Source organism: Schistocerca nitens, chromosome 4 (assembly GCF_023898315.1).
Source record: "Schistocerca nitens isolate TAMUIC-IGC-003100 chromosome 4, iqSchNite1.1, whole genome shotgun sequence".
Classification (NCBI taxonomy): domain Eukaryota; kingdom Metazoa; phylum Arthropoda; class Insecta; order Orthoptera; family Acrididae; genus Schistocerca; species Schistocerca nitens.
Window position 1 is genome coordinate 305,110,163 of NC_064617.1, and position 18,260 is coordinate 305,128,422.

An 18,260-nucleotide genomic window follows, 5' to 3' on the forward strand; every position below is an offset into this window, starting at 1 on the left:
AGTCATCGAGTAAAACAGAAGTAATATCCGGCGTTCCCCAAGGAAGTGTTATAGGCCCTCTGTTGTTCCTGATCTATATTAATGACATAGAAGACAATCTGAGTAGCCCTATTAGATTGTTTGCAGATGATGCTGTCATTTACCATCTTGCAAAGTCGTCAGATGACCAAAACGACTTGCAAAACAATTTAGATAAGATATCTGTATGGTGTGAAAAGTGGCAATTGACCCTGAATAAAGAAAAGTGTGAAGCTATTCACTTGAGTACTAAAAGAAATCAGCTAAATTTCGATTATGCGATAAGTCACACAAATCTGAAGGCTGTAAATTCACCTAAATACTTAGGGATTACAATTACAAATAACCTAAATTGGGATGATCACATAGATAATATTGTGGGTAGAGCAAACTAAAGACTGCGATTCATTGTCAGAACACTTAGAAGGTGCAACAGGTCTACTAAAGAGACTGCTTACACCACACTTGTCTGCCCTATTCTGGAGTATCGCTGTGCGGTGTGGGATCCGCATCAGGTGGGACTGACGGATGACATCGAAAGAGTACAAAGGAAGGCAGCTTGTTTTGTATTATTGTGAAATAGGGGAGATAGTGTCACAGACATTATACATGAATTGGAGTGGCAATCATTAAAACAAAGGCATTTTTCGTTGCGATGGGATCTTCTCATGAAATTTAAATCACCAGTTTTCTCCTCCAATTTTGAAAAGATTCTGTTGGCACCCACCTACATAGGGAAAAATGATCATCACAATAAAATAAGAGAAATCAGGGCTCGCACAGAAAAATTTATGTGCTCGTTTCTCCCGCGTGCCGTTCGAGAGTGGAACGGTAGAGAGACAGCTTGAGGGTGGTTCATTGAATTCTCTGCCAGGCGCTTTATTGTGAGTAGCAGAGTAATCACTTAGATGTAGATGTTGTTACACTTTGGAGTGTTTGTATCAAATGATGTGCAGTGATTCAGACTCTGGATTTGCTTTCATTTGGACAGGGATTAAATCTATTTGAATTTAGGCATTCCACACTTTCAGTTATGGTAATTGTTAGAATGTTTCTTTCAATAAGGCCAAAGCCATTGTGCTTCCATATCCTCATCCAGTTGAGCATACCATGTGAGGGGGCTCATTAGTGAAGACTCTTGACCCACATTTGGGAGGATCTAAGTCCAAACCCTCAACCGTTCATCCAGATTAAGGTGTTTTATTCTTTCCCTAATTTGTTTAACACAAATGCTGGGGTGGTTCCTTGAAAAAGTCATGACCAATTTACTTCCCTATCTTTTTCTTCATGGTGGAAATCACAGCCGAATATTTATTGAATGAATTCAGCATTTTTTTTTTCTTAAGTTGTGATTTATTTAATCTTTCATTCTTTTCACAACTGGCTTCAGCTTATGAAGTCATTTTCTAGTGATTATCTGTTTGGAGAAGAACACTATGTTACCAGTACAAAATGAGAACACAGTGGTAGGATGGTAAATTAGCAGAAAAATAGTTTACCTTTAAATTTACCAAATGTCTAAATTGGCAGCATCTTCACAATCTGTTTCTCCATTTATATCGGTTTACAAAATACAGCTGTGCTTTATGTATTGACAGTTTTGACATTTGGTTTGTTTACATAAGGCAGGAAATGTGCAAAGATATAATTTATTTATTTATTTATTTATATTGGCCAAGATAAATAATAAATAAATAACTTAATTATATCTTATCTTGATGAAGTAGTCAACATCATCATCTTCAGCAATATAATCTGCAACTAGAAGCTATAGTTGGCCCTTGGCGTCAATTTGGTGGCTGTCATCTACATGTTGGATAGTTTACTCTTGGTTGCACCCATATAGAATTACAGAAAATTTGGCAGATGAAGTGGCTGCTTTGAGAGATGGTTCCATCCCTGACAGGGTGGGAGACATCTGGGCTTGGGCTGGAGTAAGTGGTGACAGGCATATTTATGGGACAAGTTTTCCATAGGGATATTATACACGGGACAGGTATTTGGGAACATAAATGTTGTTGGGACAGACAAGAATTTACATAAGTAAGAACAGGTTTAGTTGGGAGGATATTCCTCATTTAAAGGCATGGTGAGAGGTATTTGCAGGCTTGAGAGAGAATGTGATTCATTTGTTGCTCTGCTGTCTGGAAACTTGATCACTACATTTAGCCTTTGGACATGTGCTGTTACCACACAAGAAAGCATCTACTATGTCTGGAGGTTCAGTATTTTTCTGTCTGTGTCACTCTGTGTTTGTTCTTTCTCCAGCCACGAAAGTTCCAGTCATTCTCGTAATATATTATGAGTCGTCCAAAAAGCTCCAATATTTAATAAATATTGCTCATATGAGCATTTTCAATAAAATACGTGAAAATCAAATGGGCAACTGGTCTTGATACTGGAATTTGGTAGCAAATGACATAGCTTGAGTTTTGAGATTGTTTCATTGTCTTTGAGGTAATTAAAGGGGGTTACTGCCTCCGTTGGCTACATGTGAGGGAAAGAACCAGTCTGGTCTTGTAGAGAGAATCATTGATCAAAGTTTTCAGCATTGCAGCATGTTACTCAGTTCCATCTGTTGTAGGTTGTGTGAGAGTTCTATTTTGTGTGTTGCAATTTAATACTATTTTTGTTGCTAATTTCAATTCCAGGTTTGCCATGGAGACATAAAATTAGAGAACATAATGATAACCTCATGGAACTGGGTACTCCTTGTTGACTTTGCATCTTTCAAACCAACATATCTTCCAGAGGATAATCCGGCTGACTTTTCTTACTTTTTTGATACTTCAAGAAGAAGAACATGTTACATTGCCCCAGAAAGGTATGTCTAAGAAATCTCTCAATGCTCATTTTTTGAATACTGTTTTTTGATGAAAATGCTGTTATCACTGGAGTGTTTGAATGTACAGTCCTATGTATTCAGGTTATTTATACTTCAGTGCTTGTTCCAAGTAAAGCACCTTTCTTCAATATTTTGCAACTTGAGAACGGTTATTACAATCACCAGTGAATAATGAGACATCTTGTTTCATATGTGATTTAGTTTACATGCCATAGATAGATTTTGTCCTTCTTTTGTCAGGTTCTTATTCCTTCGCAGCCCAAAAGTTAAAAAAAAAAAAAAATAAATAAAAGCACGCACGCGCGCACACACACACACACACACACACACACACACACACACACACACACACACACACAGACCTTAAAAGAGGTAGAGATGGAATAGGGAATAGAAACAAGAGAGAAAGAAGAAAGATGTAGGACAGAAGAGAGAGAAATCAGTAAATAATGAATAGAATAGGCATGTCCACTCAACACATACACCGTGTGATCAAAAGTATCTGGACACCCCCAAAAACATATGTTTTTCATATTAAGTGCATTGTGCTGTACGGCTAGGTACTCCATATCAGCGACCTCAGTAGTCATTAGACATTGTGAGAGAGCAGAATGGGGCGCTCCGTGGAACTCACGGACTTCGAATGTGCTCAGGTGACTGGGTGTCACTTATGTCATACATCTGTATGCGGGATTTCCACACTTCTAAACATCCCTAGGTCCACTGTTTCTGATGTGATAGTGAATTGGACATGTACAGCACAAAAGTGTACAGGCTGACCTTGTCTGTTGACTGTCAAAGACCGCCAACAGTTGAAGAGGGTCGTAATGTGTAATAGGCAGACATCTATCCAGGCCATCACACAGGAATCCCAAACTGCATAAGCGGCCACTTCAAGTTCTATGACAGTTAGGCAGGAGGTGAGGAAACTTGGATTCCATGGTAGAGCAACTGCTCATAAGCCACACATCACATTGGTTAATGCCAAATGACACCTCACTTGGTGTAAGGAGCGTAAACATTGGACAACTGAACAGTGGAAAAATATTGTGTGGAGTGATGAATCACGGTACACAATGTGGCTGTCCTATGGCAGGGTGTGGGTATGGTGAATGCCTGCTGAACGTCACCTGCCATCGTGTGTAGTGCCAACAGTAAAATTCGGAGGCAGTAGTGTTATTGTGTGGTCGTGTTTTTCGTGTAGGGGGTTTGCACCCATTGTTGTTCAGTGTGGCACTATCACAGCACAGGCCTACATTGATGTTTTAAACACCTTCTTGCTTTCTACTGTTGAAGAGCAATTTAGGGATGGCGACTGCATCTTTGAACACGGTCAAACACCTGTTCATAATGCAAGGCCTATAGCGGAGTGGTTAAACCACAGTAACATCCCCATAATGGACTGGCCTGCACAGAGTCCTGACCTGAACCCTACAGAACACATTTGGGATGCTTTGGAACACCAGCTTCGTGCCAAGCCTCACCAACCAACATAGATACCACTCCTCAGTGCAGCACTCCATGAAGAATGGGCTGCCATTCCCCAAGAATTTCCAGCACCTGATTGAATGTATGCCTGCAAAAGTGGAAACTGTCATCAAGGCCAACACCGTATTGACTTCCAGCATTACCGATGGAGGGCGCCACAAACTTGTAAGTCATTTTCAGCCAGGTGTCTGGATACTTTTGATCACATGGTGTAGTTGAGGCTTTGAGTGACAGGAAGCCACATAAACAAGACTGAAGTTGTAGCTAAATTTTTGGACAGTATGCTTTCACAGAGGTAAGAAACTAATTAAACACACACGTGCATCTTCATTATGTGGGACTGTGGTGGGGTGAGATGGGTGAAGGGAGGGTACAGTTTGGCCTGTGGGTGGGCGAGGCAATAAGAGAGTGGGGTAGGAGTTAGGCACCAATGAGCTCAATCAGGTGCTGAAAGGGGCAACTGTTTGAAGTTAATGATGAACTGTATGATGTAGGGTAAGGGAGGTGAGGATAAGAAGTTAGAATAGAGAAAGAGGAGGGCAGTAAGAATATATTTGGTCATGTATATAAGGAACGAGACAGTGGGTCATCAGGATATTGGGAGAGATAGTGTTCAATGGCAACAAGTTTGTGGGCATGGAGTATATTAACATAAGGGAGATGGCACCATCAGTGACAAGCAGGGAGTAATGAGTTGCCACTTTCCTGGTAAAGGAAATTAGCCAATGGAAAATGAGTTGGAGAGGTTCATCAACTGAGGCAGAAATTCTTTCTGTAGGAGCACAGCAGTTGGCTATGACAGGGCATTGAGGTTGATTAGGTTTGTATATTTAAGAAAATCTGTAGGAGGTGGGTTTTGTCGAGGAGAGGAAGGAGGTGGGTTTGGGCAAAATTTTCTGCTATTGGCATTGTGATTTTAGTTGGGATTGGAGGTAGTAATGGGCTGGGATGGCACTGGATCATTCTGGCTATGTTTATAGGTGGAAGAGTCAGATAACTGATGGAAACCATCTTGGCAGGTAATCACAACAATTCATCACAACAGTAGTGGAGAATTAATTTTCAGGGAGGATGATCTATTCATAGTCTGCTTTAAAATCACAGGTAGCTGCTCTTGCCTTTTTTGAGATGCTTGTATTATTGGGAAGTGGCCCAGGAAAGGTAAGTGAGACAAGATTGGAGGCGAGGAATTCCTGTAAGGTAACTGGGGAGGGAGGGGGTGGGGTCACAATGGGGCAGAAGTGTAAACTAGGAAAGGCATAATTATATGCTTGATTTCGGACTATTTGGTCATAGCAGTTTTTGCTGTAATGTATAGGTGAAGGAGAATAGACTCCATGACCAATTCAGAATTATTGAAACTGGATGCAGTGCTGAAGATGAGATTATTTAGGAAGGGCTGAAACTTCTGTGGGGCTCAGTTTGTTAGTGGAGAGGTTAATAATACCAGGAGGTTGCTTTGGCAGTAGCTTATCTCTTAGGATATTCAGAGGCAGAAGTAGGAAGACAGTATACTGTGAAGCTTTTTTAAGTTGTGGTTTGATTGCTGTTTCAATTGACAGACAGAGTTGACCACCCAGTAGCTGTGCTATTGCTCAACTCCTCAACTATATGATGAGTAGTTATACTTATTCTACACCCAGTACTTTCCAGTAGCAGAAAAAGAGGGGGGGGGTGGTTTGCATATGATTAAGTAGAATTTTAAAGTTCAAAAACTATTGGTCTGATTATTTTAGATATTGACTAAAACATGTGAATCGAGATGCAAATTACAGGTTGTCTGTTTCACATAATAAAGCTCCAGTAACTTGCATTCTCTGCAGATGAGTTATGATCTTTTTTGATAAAATCAAGCTGTGGGGTCAGAAGGATTTTCAATGTCCAACAGAAAGGATTTTACACCACTGTTTTCAGAAAATGCTTTAAATCAATTTAGGACAAGTGGTCTCCACTGCCAGTTGTGGTTCTTTACACTGACAGCTTCCTTGGCAACTTAAAAGATATTTATCACCAGGAAAAAGTTTATACATGTGGAAAGAAAGTAAGTATGCTAGAATGATGTGTAAAATTGATGATATTTGGCATAAAATATTTGTATAAAACAGTTTCTTATCTTGATGAATGGATTTTCATAGTTCATGTTCAAATGTTGTGCTAATCTCTTTAACTTGTATTTTAGTTCTGGTCATTTTTGATTCCCTAGGTTTATCAAGACCTTAAATTCAGACATATCAAGCCAGCTGCTACTACCAGAAGAGACATCAAGAAGAGGAGATCTCACACCAGCTATGGATATATTTTCCGCTGGGTGAGTTGAATTACTGGCATTTGTGTTAGTGACAAATATCTTAGGCTATGGTTTATTTCTCTTTGAGCAATATTTGTGTTTTGTTATACATGAGCACAAGATTTCACGATAAAGTGTAAGGGAGAAAACTGTTTTTCAACATGTGTTGTATGAAATGTATACTTCTCTTGTATTAGGAAGGATTAGCAGGCATGGGAGGGGGCGGGGGGGGGGGGGGAGATTGGGGATGTGAGGAGGAGGAGGAGGAGGCGGGGGGGGGGGGGGTATCCAGTTACTAGAAATTATGAAGTAATTCAGAAAGATAGGGCAGATCCAACTCAAGATGAAAGTATTATGTGGTCTGAGAAGGGACTGACAAATTATGGTAATAATTCTAATAACTATTGAGTAAAGATATGGCAGTAAAAACTGATTCCATTGTAACTGTTGGCTGAACTGTAATTTATTTTCAAAGAATATTCTTAAGAATTATTTTATTTACTAGCAATTCATCAAGAACATTAACACATTTAATCACACTATGTAAGCATGGAGGTAGTTGCCAGGGAGTAACTGATGAAATCATAATCAAATTCCTTTTAACAAATGGGAATTTTATTCACTTTCATAATGCCTAAAGCGTTTTTTTAAAGAAACAGGTTTTTAATTATAATCAGAAAGCACCCTCTAAATATCAAAGTTACAATTTATTCAGAGGCAGAAAGAAACAAGTTTTGACTGTATGAGCTTTTGGGCAGAGGACCTTGCTGCTCCCTTTTGACACGACCGTAGTTACGACCGCTCACAACAGCCTCTGAAAGACTACACTGGTGCAAATCTGCAACACACCAGATTAATTTAAACTAAGAGTTTTAACAATTTACACAAGCACACAAACTATGTACCCCCCGTAGGAGGGATGGAAATGGTACAAAAGACTAGCAATTAAAATATTAACCTTGCCACCGAGGGTGCAACTTGATTTTAACTTCTAAGAAAAGTCTTACGGTGAAAGGGTGGCAACTTTATATGCTAAAATGATCATTTAAATGAATGCCCAGGGAATGCAATCTTATATAAAATTCTACAAGGTTGGCCAAACAATAGTTAAGATGCTCTACAGTACACAGATATCTCCGCTCAAGATCATAGGCAATAATATCACAGTTTCCAAAGATCAAAACATATTTCAGGTATTAGGTCGTTACACTCCTAGCAATAAATTCGTTAACACACCAAATCCGACAAACATGACAGAGGCAGTTACTAACGTACGGTAGATTGATAGGGAGATTACCGAACAACCCAAACCCCAGGTTGCTCTAACCCGCCGCTACTCCACAAGGGAAAAATGGACCACCCAATTTATAAACAACAATCTTCCCGCGGGTGGGCAAACGGAGAAGAATGGTGGGACGACCCCAAAGCAAATCGTCTGGTGACCTCACCAAGAAAACAAGTAGAATTTAACAAAAGTAAATAAAACAACATATCACCAATCACTTAACTTCTAATAAACTGCGATTTCTCAAGAAGACCTGGCGCAGCACTACCAAATCGCTCTCCCGAACCGTCCGCTGCCAGCCGCTTCAACGGACCCAGGAAGGCATGCTGATCTCCCGTCTCAAGGCGTCGCAGCTCACACCGGCCAGACTGATGTCGTGGGTTGACTCCTGTTGCTCTCGTGTCGACCGCTATATGCTGTGGCCCACTGGACTCACGTGGTGACCTCACATGTGCCGACGCTCAAGACGGACAAGTCATCTTGTGTCTCAGTGCGCGACCGACTGACTGACCGATCCAACCGCCAATGACCATTGCCTGAGCAAACTCAAGCAGACTGGTGGCCTAACGCGCAGACTCAGATGCAGGAACTAAGCCCTGACCAGGCAATCACTCGCTTAGTTCACTTACTAGCGGAGTGGAAAGACTCTCATTTTGCTGGCTTTAAAGGTTGATCCGAACGACAGACATACTAGCACACCGAATGACAGACAGACACTAACTGCCTAACAAATGCGGATGAGAGACAGACTAGCAAGCTGGGGACGAGAGACTGACCCAGACTGACCGACTGGTGAGGTCATAGCATCCATGAAATGCAGGTGAACAGGCAACCTTACCCTTTTCCCACCAGAGGGATACACTAAAGCTGCGATTGCCACGGCAGCGCCACCACCAGAAATGGAGGGCAACTGCTTCACACTACGCGCTGCGGTGCGCTCTTCAAAACAGCAATTTTTACCACGGCTCATTGGCAGTTGAAAATATTATTAAAATTTGTGTAACTGTTGGCAATTGAAAACATTATTAAAATTTGAGTAAGTAACTTCTTGTTTGACATTTGGCAGTGGGAATGGGGGTGATAAGATTTTTCTTGAAATCTTCCTTTCTTTTGCTTGTAGTTGTTGTGTATATAATGTAATTGGATAGATAAAAAGATCTATTCCCCAAGCAGCAGCAGCTTTTACTTGTGCAAGCTTCTAGCAGAAGTGTTGAAGGGGAAGGAAGAGGGGTGAAGGGAAAGGAACTTGAGAGGTTTAGGAAAAGGGAAAGGGGTAGAGCGGATTGTAAGTGTTCCCTGACCCAGGGTTCTGGATGACTTTTCTGAAATTTATCCCTTTGTCTAAACCTCTTCTGTTCCTTTTCCTTCACCTAGCTTCCTTCCCCTTCAACCCTTCTTCCGGAAGAAGGAGCAACTGGCTCTGAAAGCTTGCATAAGTAAAACCTTTTTTATGTGTGTGTTCTCCTGCTGCCACTTTCTGAGTAGATTTTTTATCTGTCGAGTTACATTATATTACTCATTGATTAGTCATTCTGCTATGTATAGAAATTGGCTTTGATAGACATATTTTTGGTAAGGATGAAATATGGTTTGTATTTTTTTTATTAATTAATTTTTAAACATGTTGAGCTGCATCCACTTGCTTATGTATTTAAACCTCACTATCTGCTTAAATTTTTCATTATTTATCCTCAGTTTTTGTATGGTGATTGGTGTGAGATCCAATGATCACCCTTTCTGCTTCTGTTTCTCAATTTGTTGCGCAGCTGCATCAAGATGATCCAAATGAACTGCTAATCAGTGAAAAGCTTAACAGTAAATAATAATCTCTTTCTTGTGGTTATCACCCGATCTCCATTCTCTCCTCAGATATTTACATCATTCACAAGTAACTCCTTTAGAACACAGTGTAAATGCAAATTTGAGAATCTGTCTCCTTGTCTCACCCCTGTCCTAATTTCATAAGTGCCAGAAATCTCTCCTCTGAATATGTCTGATGTATTTGTTTTCTACAAGGGTTGCTGAATGATTGCTCTTATCCTATTGTCCAAATCCAATTCATTAATAACTCAAATTAATGTATCTCAGTCATTATGGCTTTAAGCAACCTGAAAATGGTTGTTGTTATTGCTGTCTTCATTTTGCTGACTTATCCCTGGACCTTTCTCTTACATTGTGCTTTTACACTAGAAAGCACTTAGCGTGTCTTCTGAAATGGAACACTTTTTCAAGGGTAGTTTTCCAGCATCTTTAATATGGATAGGGAGTGTGATTGCCATGTGCAGATGTGAGCTGAGTTGGCAACACTTCGCTCTCAGTTCCAGGCTTTGTTGGCTTCAGTTACACAGCTTGAGGCAGCAGTGGATGGGGATCACTGTTATGGACAGGCAGTGTGGGTCCAAATGAACTGCTCATCAGTGAAAAGCTTAACAGTGAATAATCATATAGTTCTTGTGGTTATCACCTGATCTCCGTTCTCTCATCAGATATTTACACCACTCACAATAACTCCTTTAGAACACAGTGTAAATGCAAATTTGAGAGTCTGCTGATTGGTCTGCACCAGTGGCCAGCCCAGTTACTGCTCGCATTGAGGTTGACCCCCACCTGTGATAAAATGGGAGGTTGCCTCGGATCATGGCAGGCTGTGAAAGACTTCCTGACAAACAGGCCCCAGGTGCTATCTGTGGCGAACAGTGTCCCTCAGCCAGATGCAGTTGCTTGTCCTGTTTCCTCTGAAACTTCTCAGCCTGTAAGATCCGAGCAGTCACAGGGGTGGGATGGTTGTGGTTGAGAGCTCCAATGTTAAGCATATTATGGGATCTCTTAGGGACATGGCTGCCAAGGAAGGGAAGAAAGCCAATGTGCACTCCATGTGCTCGCTGGAGTCATTCCAGTTGTGAAACAGGCCCTTCTGGATGCCATGAGGATCACAGACTGTGGGCAACTGCAGGTGGTGGCTCACATCAATGTGTCGCTTTGAATCAGAAGAGATTCTCTCTGATTTCGAGTGGCTATCTGAAGTGGTAAAGACTGCCAGCCTTGGGTGGGAGATGAAAGCAGGGCTCACCGTTAGCAACATAGTCAATAGAACCAATTGTGGACCTCTGGTACTGAGTCTAGTGAAGGGTTTGAATCAAAGGCTCAGATGGTTCTGCGACCATGTAGGCTGCAGATTCCATGACTTGCGCCATAGGCTGGTGGAGTTTTGGGTTTCACTAAATAGGTCAGGAGTCCATTACACATAGGGGGTAGCTACATAGGTAGGTAGTGGAGGCTGTGTGGCACGAACTGAGCTGTTTTTTACAGTAGAGGGTTTTGGGGAAACACAAAAACGGCTTCAGATTCAAAGGTTCAGATTCAACACAGGAAGAATTTAGATCTAGGAACCTCGGTATAACAGCTGCAAATTGTCATAGCTGTGTTTGGAAAGTACCAGAGCTCCAAGCGCTAATCCAGTTAATCCAAAGCACTGATGCTCAAATCGTTATAGGCACTGAAAGCTCTCTAAAGCTAGAGATAAGTGCAGCCAAAATTTTTGCAAAGGATCTAACGGTGTTCAGGAAGGATAGGCTAAATATAGGTGGGAGTGGAATGTTTGTTGCTGTTAGAAGTAGTTTACCTTGTATTAAAATTGAAGTAGTAGTTCCTGTGAACTAATATGGGTAGAGGACATTCTTGACAACTGGAATCAAATACTAATTGGATCCTTTTACCAACCTCACAACTCAGATTATACAATCGCTTGAAAGATTCAAAGAAAACTTGAGTCTAATTTCAAACACATACCCAACTCATAGGTGGCAGTGACTTCAGTTTACCCTTAATATGTTGGCAAAAATACATGTTTAAATCTGGATGTGTACAAAAAACTTCATCTAAAATTGTGCTAAGTGCATCCTCTGCAAATTATTTTTAGCAATTAGTTCATGAAGTCACTCAAACAGTAAACATTTGTGAAAAAACACTTGGACTCTTAGCAACAAATAATACTGAGCTAATAACAAAAGCATCCAAGCTGATGTAGGGGTTAGTGAACACAGGGCTTGTCATAGCGAGATTGAATACCATAACTCCTAAATCCACCAAAAATAAATGAAAAATATGTCTATTCCAAAAAGGCAAATATAAATTCACTTGACATCTCTCTACTCTAATCCACTTCTTCCAAATTAACATTTTAAGTGTAGACCAGATGTGCCTTGAATTCAGAGAAATAGTTTAGAGATTTAGACCAAATAGATTAAAAAACAACGGAGCTGGTCAGAACACTGTTGCAGAAACAATGAAAAAAAACATGCCAAATTTAAACAAATGCAAAATCCCCAAGATTCAATCTTTTACTGAATCTTGAAATTCAGCATGGACTTTAATGCGAGATGCTTATAATAATTTCCACAAAGAAACTTTGTCTCCAAACCAAATTCTGGTCGTACGTAAAGTATGCTAGCGGCAAGACACAATCAATGCCTTCTCTGCATGATAGCAATGGAAATACTATCAGTGACAGTGGCACCAAAGCAGAGTTACTAAACACAGCCTTGTGAAATTACTTCACCGTAGAAGATGAAGTAAATATTCCAGAGTACAAATCAAGAGCAGCTGCCGCCATGAGTAACGCCATGAGTAACATAGAAGTAGATATCCTTGGAATAGTGAAACAAATTAAATCACTTAATAAAACCAAGTCTTCAGGTCCATATGGTAAAAAAGTTAGATTCCTTTCAGTGTGTGCTGATGCAGTAGCTCCATGCTTAACAATCATGTACAGCCACTCAGTCAATGAAAGATCCACGCCCAAAGACTGGAAAGTTGCACAAGTCGCACCAATATTCAATGAAGGCAATAGAAGTAATCCACTAAATTACAAAATATCATTAATGTTGACATGGAGCAGAATCTTCTAACATATATTGTGTTCGAACATTATGAATTACCCTGAAGATGACAGTCCATTGACACAGAGTCAACACGGATGTAGAAAACATTGTTCTTGTGAAACACACCTAGTGCTTTACCCACATGAAGTGTTGAGTGCTGTTGACAAGGAATTTCAAAGTGATTCCATATTTCTAGGATTCTAGAAGGCTTTTGACACTGTACCACATAAGCGCCTTGTAATAAAATTATGTGCTAATATGAATATTGTCTCAGTTGTGCGACTGGATCTGTGATTTCCTGTCAGAGAGGTCACAGTTCATAGTAACTGATGGAAAGTCATTGAGTAAAACATAAGTGATTTGTGGCGTTCTCCGAGGCAGTGTTATAGACCCTGTGTTGTTTCTTATATTTATAAACAATGTATGAGACAATCTGAGCAGCTGTCACAGGTATTTGCACACAATGCTGTCATTTATCATCAAAAGATCAAAACGAATTGCTGAATGAGTTAGAGAAGATACCTTTTTGGCACAATAATTGGAAATTCACCCTAAATAACAAAACTTGTGAGGTCATCCACACGAGTACTAAAAGGAATCCACTAAACTTCGATTACATAAAAAATCAGTCAAATCTAAAGGCAGTAAATTCAACTAAATACCAAGGAATTACAATTACAAATAACTTAAATTGGAAAGAATTTGTAGAAAATGTGAGGAAGGCGAACAAAAGCTGTGTTGTATTGCAGAACACTTAGAAGATACAACAGAGCTACTAAAGAGACTGCCTAAACTAAGCTTGTCCATCCTTACCAGATAAGATTAACAGATTACATGAGAAAGTTCAAAGAAGGGCAGCATGTTTTCTGCTATTGAGAAATAGGAAGTATTACAGACATGATATAGGATTTTGGATGGAAATCATTCAAACAAAGGCATTTTTCATTCGAGCCAGATCGTATCATGAAATGTCAATCACCAGCTTTCTCTTCCAAACACGAAAATATTTTGTTGATGCTGACCTACATGGGGAGAAATGATCATCTTTAAAATAATGGAAATCAGAGCTTGCACAGAAAGATATAAGTGTTCTTTTTTTCCGTGCTCTGTTCAAGAGTGGAATAATAGAGAATTAGTGTGAAGGTGGTTCGATGAACCCTCTGCCAGGCACTTAAGTGTGATTTGCAGAGTACCCATGTAGATGTAGGTGTAGATGTAAATGACAACTTGTGCCTCGTATTTCAGGAATCTGCTTCATCAAGTAACAGCTTTCATTAGTGCCTTTTACACGACAGCCAATTAAGTGCTTATGGAATGGAAATGAAATGAGCGTATGGAATCATGGGCCAGGCGGCCCCATCTGGGGAAGTCTTTTTCAGTTGACACTACATTGCGAAACTTGCGCACTGGTGATGAGAATGAAATGATGACGAGTACAACACAACACCCAGTCCCCAAGCGGAGAAAAATCTCCAACCTGGCCAGGAATCGAACCCTGACCTACTTGCATGGGAGACGAGCACGTTACCATCCAGCTAGGCAGGCAGACAGATCTTTAGAATATTTGTTTTGACAAAAAAAAAAAAAAAATCTTGAAAAGCAATTTTGCATGTTACTGAATAATTATATGAGGGAATGCTGAAAAATTATGACTCCAAATTTTTAATGTAAAAATTATTGTTGTTGTTGTGGTCTTCAGTCCAGAGACTGGTTTGATGCAGCTCTCCATGCTACTGTATCCTGTGCAAGCTTCTTCATCTCCCAGTACCTACTGACCTACATCCTTCTGAACCTGCTTAGTGTATTCATCTCTTGGTCTCCCTCTACGATTTTTACCCTCCACACTGCCCTCCAATACTAAATTGGTGACCCCTTGATGCCTCAGAACATGTCCTATGAACTGATCCTTTCTTCTAGTCAAGGTGTGCCACAAATTTCTCTTCTCCCTAATTCTCTTCAATATCTCCTCATTAGTTATGTGATCTAACCATCTAATCTTCAACATTCTTCTGTAGCACCACATTTCGAAAGCCTCTATTCTCTTCTTGTCCAAACTATTTATCGTCCATGTTTCACTTCCATACATGGCTACACTCCATACAAATACTTTCAGAAACGACTTCCTGACACTTAAATCTATACTCAATGTTAACAAATTCTCTTCTTCAGAAACACTTTCCTTGCCATTGCTAGTTTACATTTTATATCCTCTCTACTTCGACCATCATCAGTTATTTTGCCCCCCAAATAGCAAAACGCATTTACTACTTTAATCGTCTCATTTCCTAACCTAATTCCCTCAGCATCACCCGACTTAATTCGACTACATTCCATTATCCTCGTTTTGCTTTTGTTGATGTTCATCTTATATCCTCCTTTCAAGACACTGTCCATTCCGTTCAACTGCTCTTCCAAGTCCTTTGCTGTCTCTGACAGAATTACGATGTCACCAGTGAACCTCAACGTTTTTATTTCTTCTCCATGGATTTTAATACCTACTCTGAATTTTTCTTTTGTTTCCTTTACTGCTTGCTCAGTATGCAGATTGAATAACATCGGGGAGAGGCTACAACCCTGTCTCCTTCCTTCCCAACCACTGCTTCCCTTTCATGCCTCTCGACTCTTATAACTGCCATCTGGTTTCTGTACAAATTGTAAATAGCCTTTCGCTCCCTGTATTTTACCCCTGCCACCTTTAGAATTTGAAAGAGAGTATTCCATTCAACATTGTCGAAAGCTTTCTCTAAGTCTACAAATGCTAGAAATGTAGGTTTGCCTATCCTTAATTTATTTGCTAAGATAAGTCGTAGGATCAGTATTGCCTCACGTGTTCCAACATTTCTGTGGAATCCAAACTGATCTTCCCCAAGGTCGGCTTCTACCAGTTTTTCCATTTGTCTGTAAAGAATTCGCGTTAGTATTTTGCAGCTATGACTTATTAAACTGATAGTTTGGTAATTTTCACATCTTTCAACATCTGCTTTCTTTGGGATTGGAATTATTATATTCTTCTTGAAGACTGAGGGTATTTCGCCTGTCTCATACATCTTGCTCACCAGATGGTAGAGTTTTGTCAGGACTGGCTCTCCCAAGGCTGTCAGTAGTTCTAATGGAATGTTGTCTACTTCCGGGGGCCTTGTTTCGACTCAGGTCTTTCAGTACTCTGTCAAACTCTTCATGCTGTATCGTATCTCCCATTTCATCTTCATCTACATCCTCTTCCATTTCCATAATATTGTCCTCAAGTGCATCACCCTTGTATAGACCCTCTATATACTCCTTCCCCCTTTCTGCTTTCCCTTCTTTGCTTAGAACTGGGTTTCCATCTGAGCTCTTGATATTCATACAAGTGGCTCTCTTTTCTCCAAAGGTCTCTTTAATTTTCCTGTAGGCAGTATCTATCTTACCCCTAGTGAGATAAGCCTCTACATCCGAATTCCAGTCACCCATGACTATTAAATTTTCATCTCCCTTCACTATCTGAATAATTTCTTTTATTTCATCATACATTTCATCAATCTCTTCATCATCTGCAGAGCTAGTTGGCATATAAACTTGTACTACTAGACCCTTTTAAATAAAAGAAACCATATTTACATGTCTACATCTTTATTCTTCACCTGTACATATTTGCAGCTCTCTGCCATTAGAGAGTTGCAATTTGTAGTGTGTTAATGGTAGTCTTCGTGACGTCTGCAAGAATTTGACAGCTTGAGCATTCTGTCATTGATCATCCTCCCTATAGTCCTGACTTGGTCCCATCTGCTGTTCATCTGTTTCCAAAACTTAAAGAACACCTCTGAAGATTTGATAGTGATGAAGTGATGCAAACAGAGGTGAGGTTGTTGTGTGCTTAACAAAGTCAAAGATTATACATTGACAGCATCTACAACATGACCTCTAATTGGGTGGAGATGTGTTCATTGCCAGTGTGAAATAAATGTGTAGACATGAAGAATAATAATGTAGAATGTTAAAACGTTTATTTTGTTAAAAAAGCTTCTACAGTTTTCACAAAAAAAAAAAAAAAATTGGAGACATTACTTTTCAGCACTCCCTTATACTTTCAGTTTTTGTAGTCTTTGTTTACTTGTTTTTCTATCCCTCTTTAAGAACAATATATTTTATTCCTCACAAACTTAAAAGTCATGGGACTGATGACGTCCCAGTTTGGTCCCTTCCCCAAATCAACCAACCAACTTAAAAGTCACCATGAAATATGGTTGTAGTTTATGTTGTTAGCCTTGAAGTGGAAACATTAAAAAATCACTTCTACTTAAACTGAAGAAATACTCCATGATTTTGTATTACATTTCTTGCCTAGGTGTGCCCTGCTGGAGTTATTTAATGAAGGCCATCCACCATTTGATTTCTCACAACTCCTTTCTTACCACAGTGGTGAATATAATGTTTCACGGCACTTGGAGAAACTTGATGATCCGGACATAAAGGTAAGTGGGCATGTATAATGTTTTTCTCTCTTTAATTTCTTCTATTCTCTTTTCTTTCTATTCATCAAAGTTTTTATGCCTACCACAGTAATGTGCTCATGATTGAGTGAACCAACATATTGCAGCAAACTTTTTTATGTAGTATACTGGACCTCCTGTTGCCCTTAATTTTAGTTAGTCATGAAAAATCAAGTTTGCCAAGATCACTAGTAATTCTTTTTGTTACTATCACCAGTTCTGACAGATGTATGCTGTGTTAATTGGATCTAAAAGTTACAAAAACAAACATCCAAGTGAAGGTGGATCAAACATATTTGATTTCATTTAACCATTGCGTACACTATTGCAACATTAGAATGTACCTTGTAACATTATTAGAAGTACATGCTTTTTAAAAAATTGAATGTCCCATAGTGAAGTTGCATCAAATTGTAACAAAAAGTGGTAGGGAACTTCAGCACCTCACAAATAAAATACCACACAATTAAAACATACAACATGTTGTGCTGATACCTCAGCATACACTAATCACTTGATACCACAATGATGACTTAACTAGTATAATGCTTTCACAGCTAATCCAAGAACTTTTCAACATGCCCTCATAGATAATACAGTGGAGACTCAATTACCCAGACCTCAGTTATATGGGTTCACAGTTATCTGGATTGTCACCTGCAAGCAAGTATCTTTGTGGTCTAGTCTATGTGTGCACAGATATGTTGCACTGCTCCATGCATTTCATTACTGTTTCAGTTAGACAGCACGTTTCACTATTGATTTACATGGCACACGTTTCATTATTGTTTGAGTTAGACAGTTCCAGTTGCTACACTGCTGTGCTGTGACATGCCTGTGCTTAAAAATGTCAAAGCACAAGACAGTGATATCATCACTTAAAGATAAAATAAACACTATTGATTCATTAAAAAAAAAAAGGGGAAACTTGTTGCAAGTTAGCCAATAATTATGGTATAGGTACTTCTATGATAAGCATATTAAGAAT

At 39.6% G+C, this 18,260-nt stretch overlaps 1 protein-coding gene across 2 annotated transcripts in view; it reads left to right on the top strand.

Moving 5' to 3' along the window:
- The window catches only part of LOC126251958 (phosphoinositide 3-kinase regulatory subunit 4), a 209,624-nt gene that overhangs the window by 53,042 nt on the left and 138,322 nt on the right, over positions 1 to 18,260 (top strand). For both annotated transcript variants that reach the window (XM_049952721.1, XM_049952722.1), the window contains exons 4-6: positions 2,670 to 2,842; positions 6,555 to 6,659; positions 17,128 to 17,254. In XM_049952721.1, the coding sequence (XP_049808678.1) occupies positions 2,670 to 2,842; positions 6,555 to 6,659; positions 17,128 to 17,254 (405 nt within the window). The remainder of the gene's footprint in view (positions 1 to 2,669; positions 2,843 to 6,554; positions 6,660 to 17,127; positions 17,255 to 18,260) is intronic.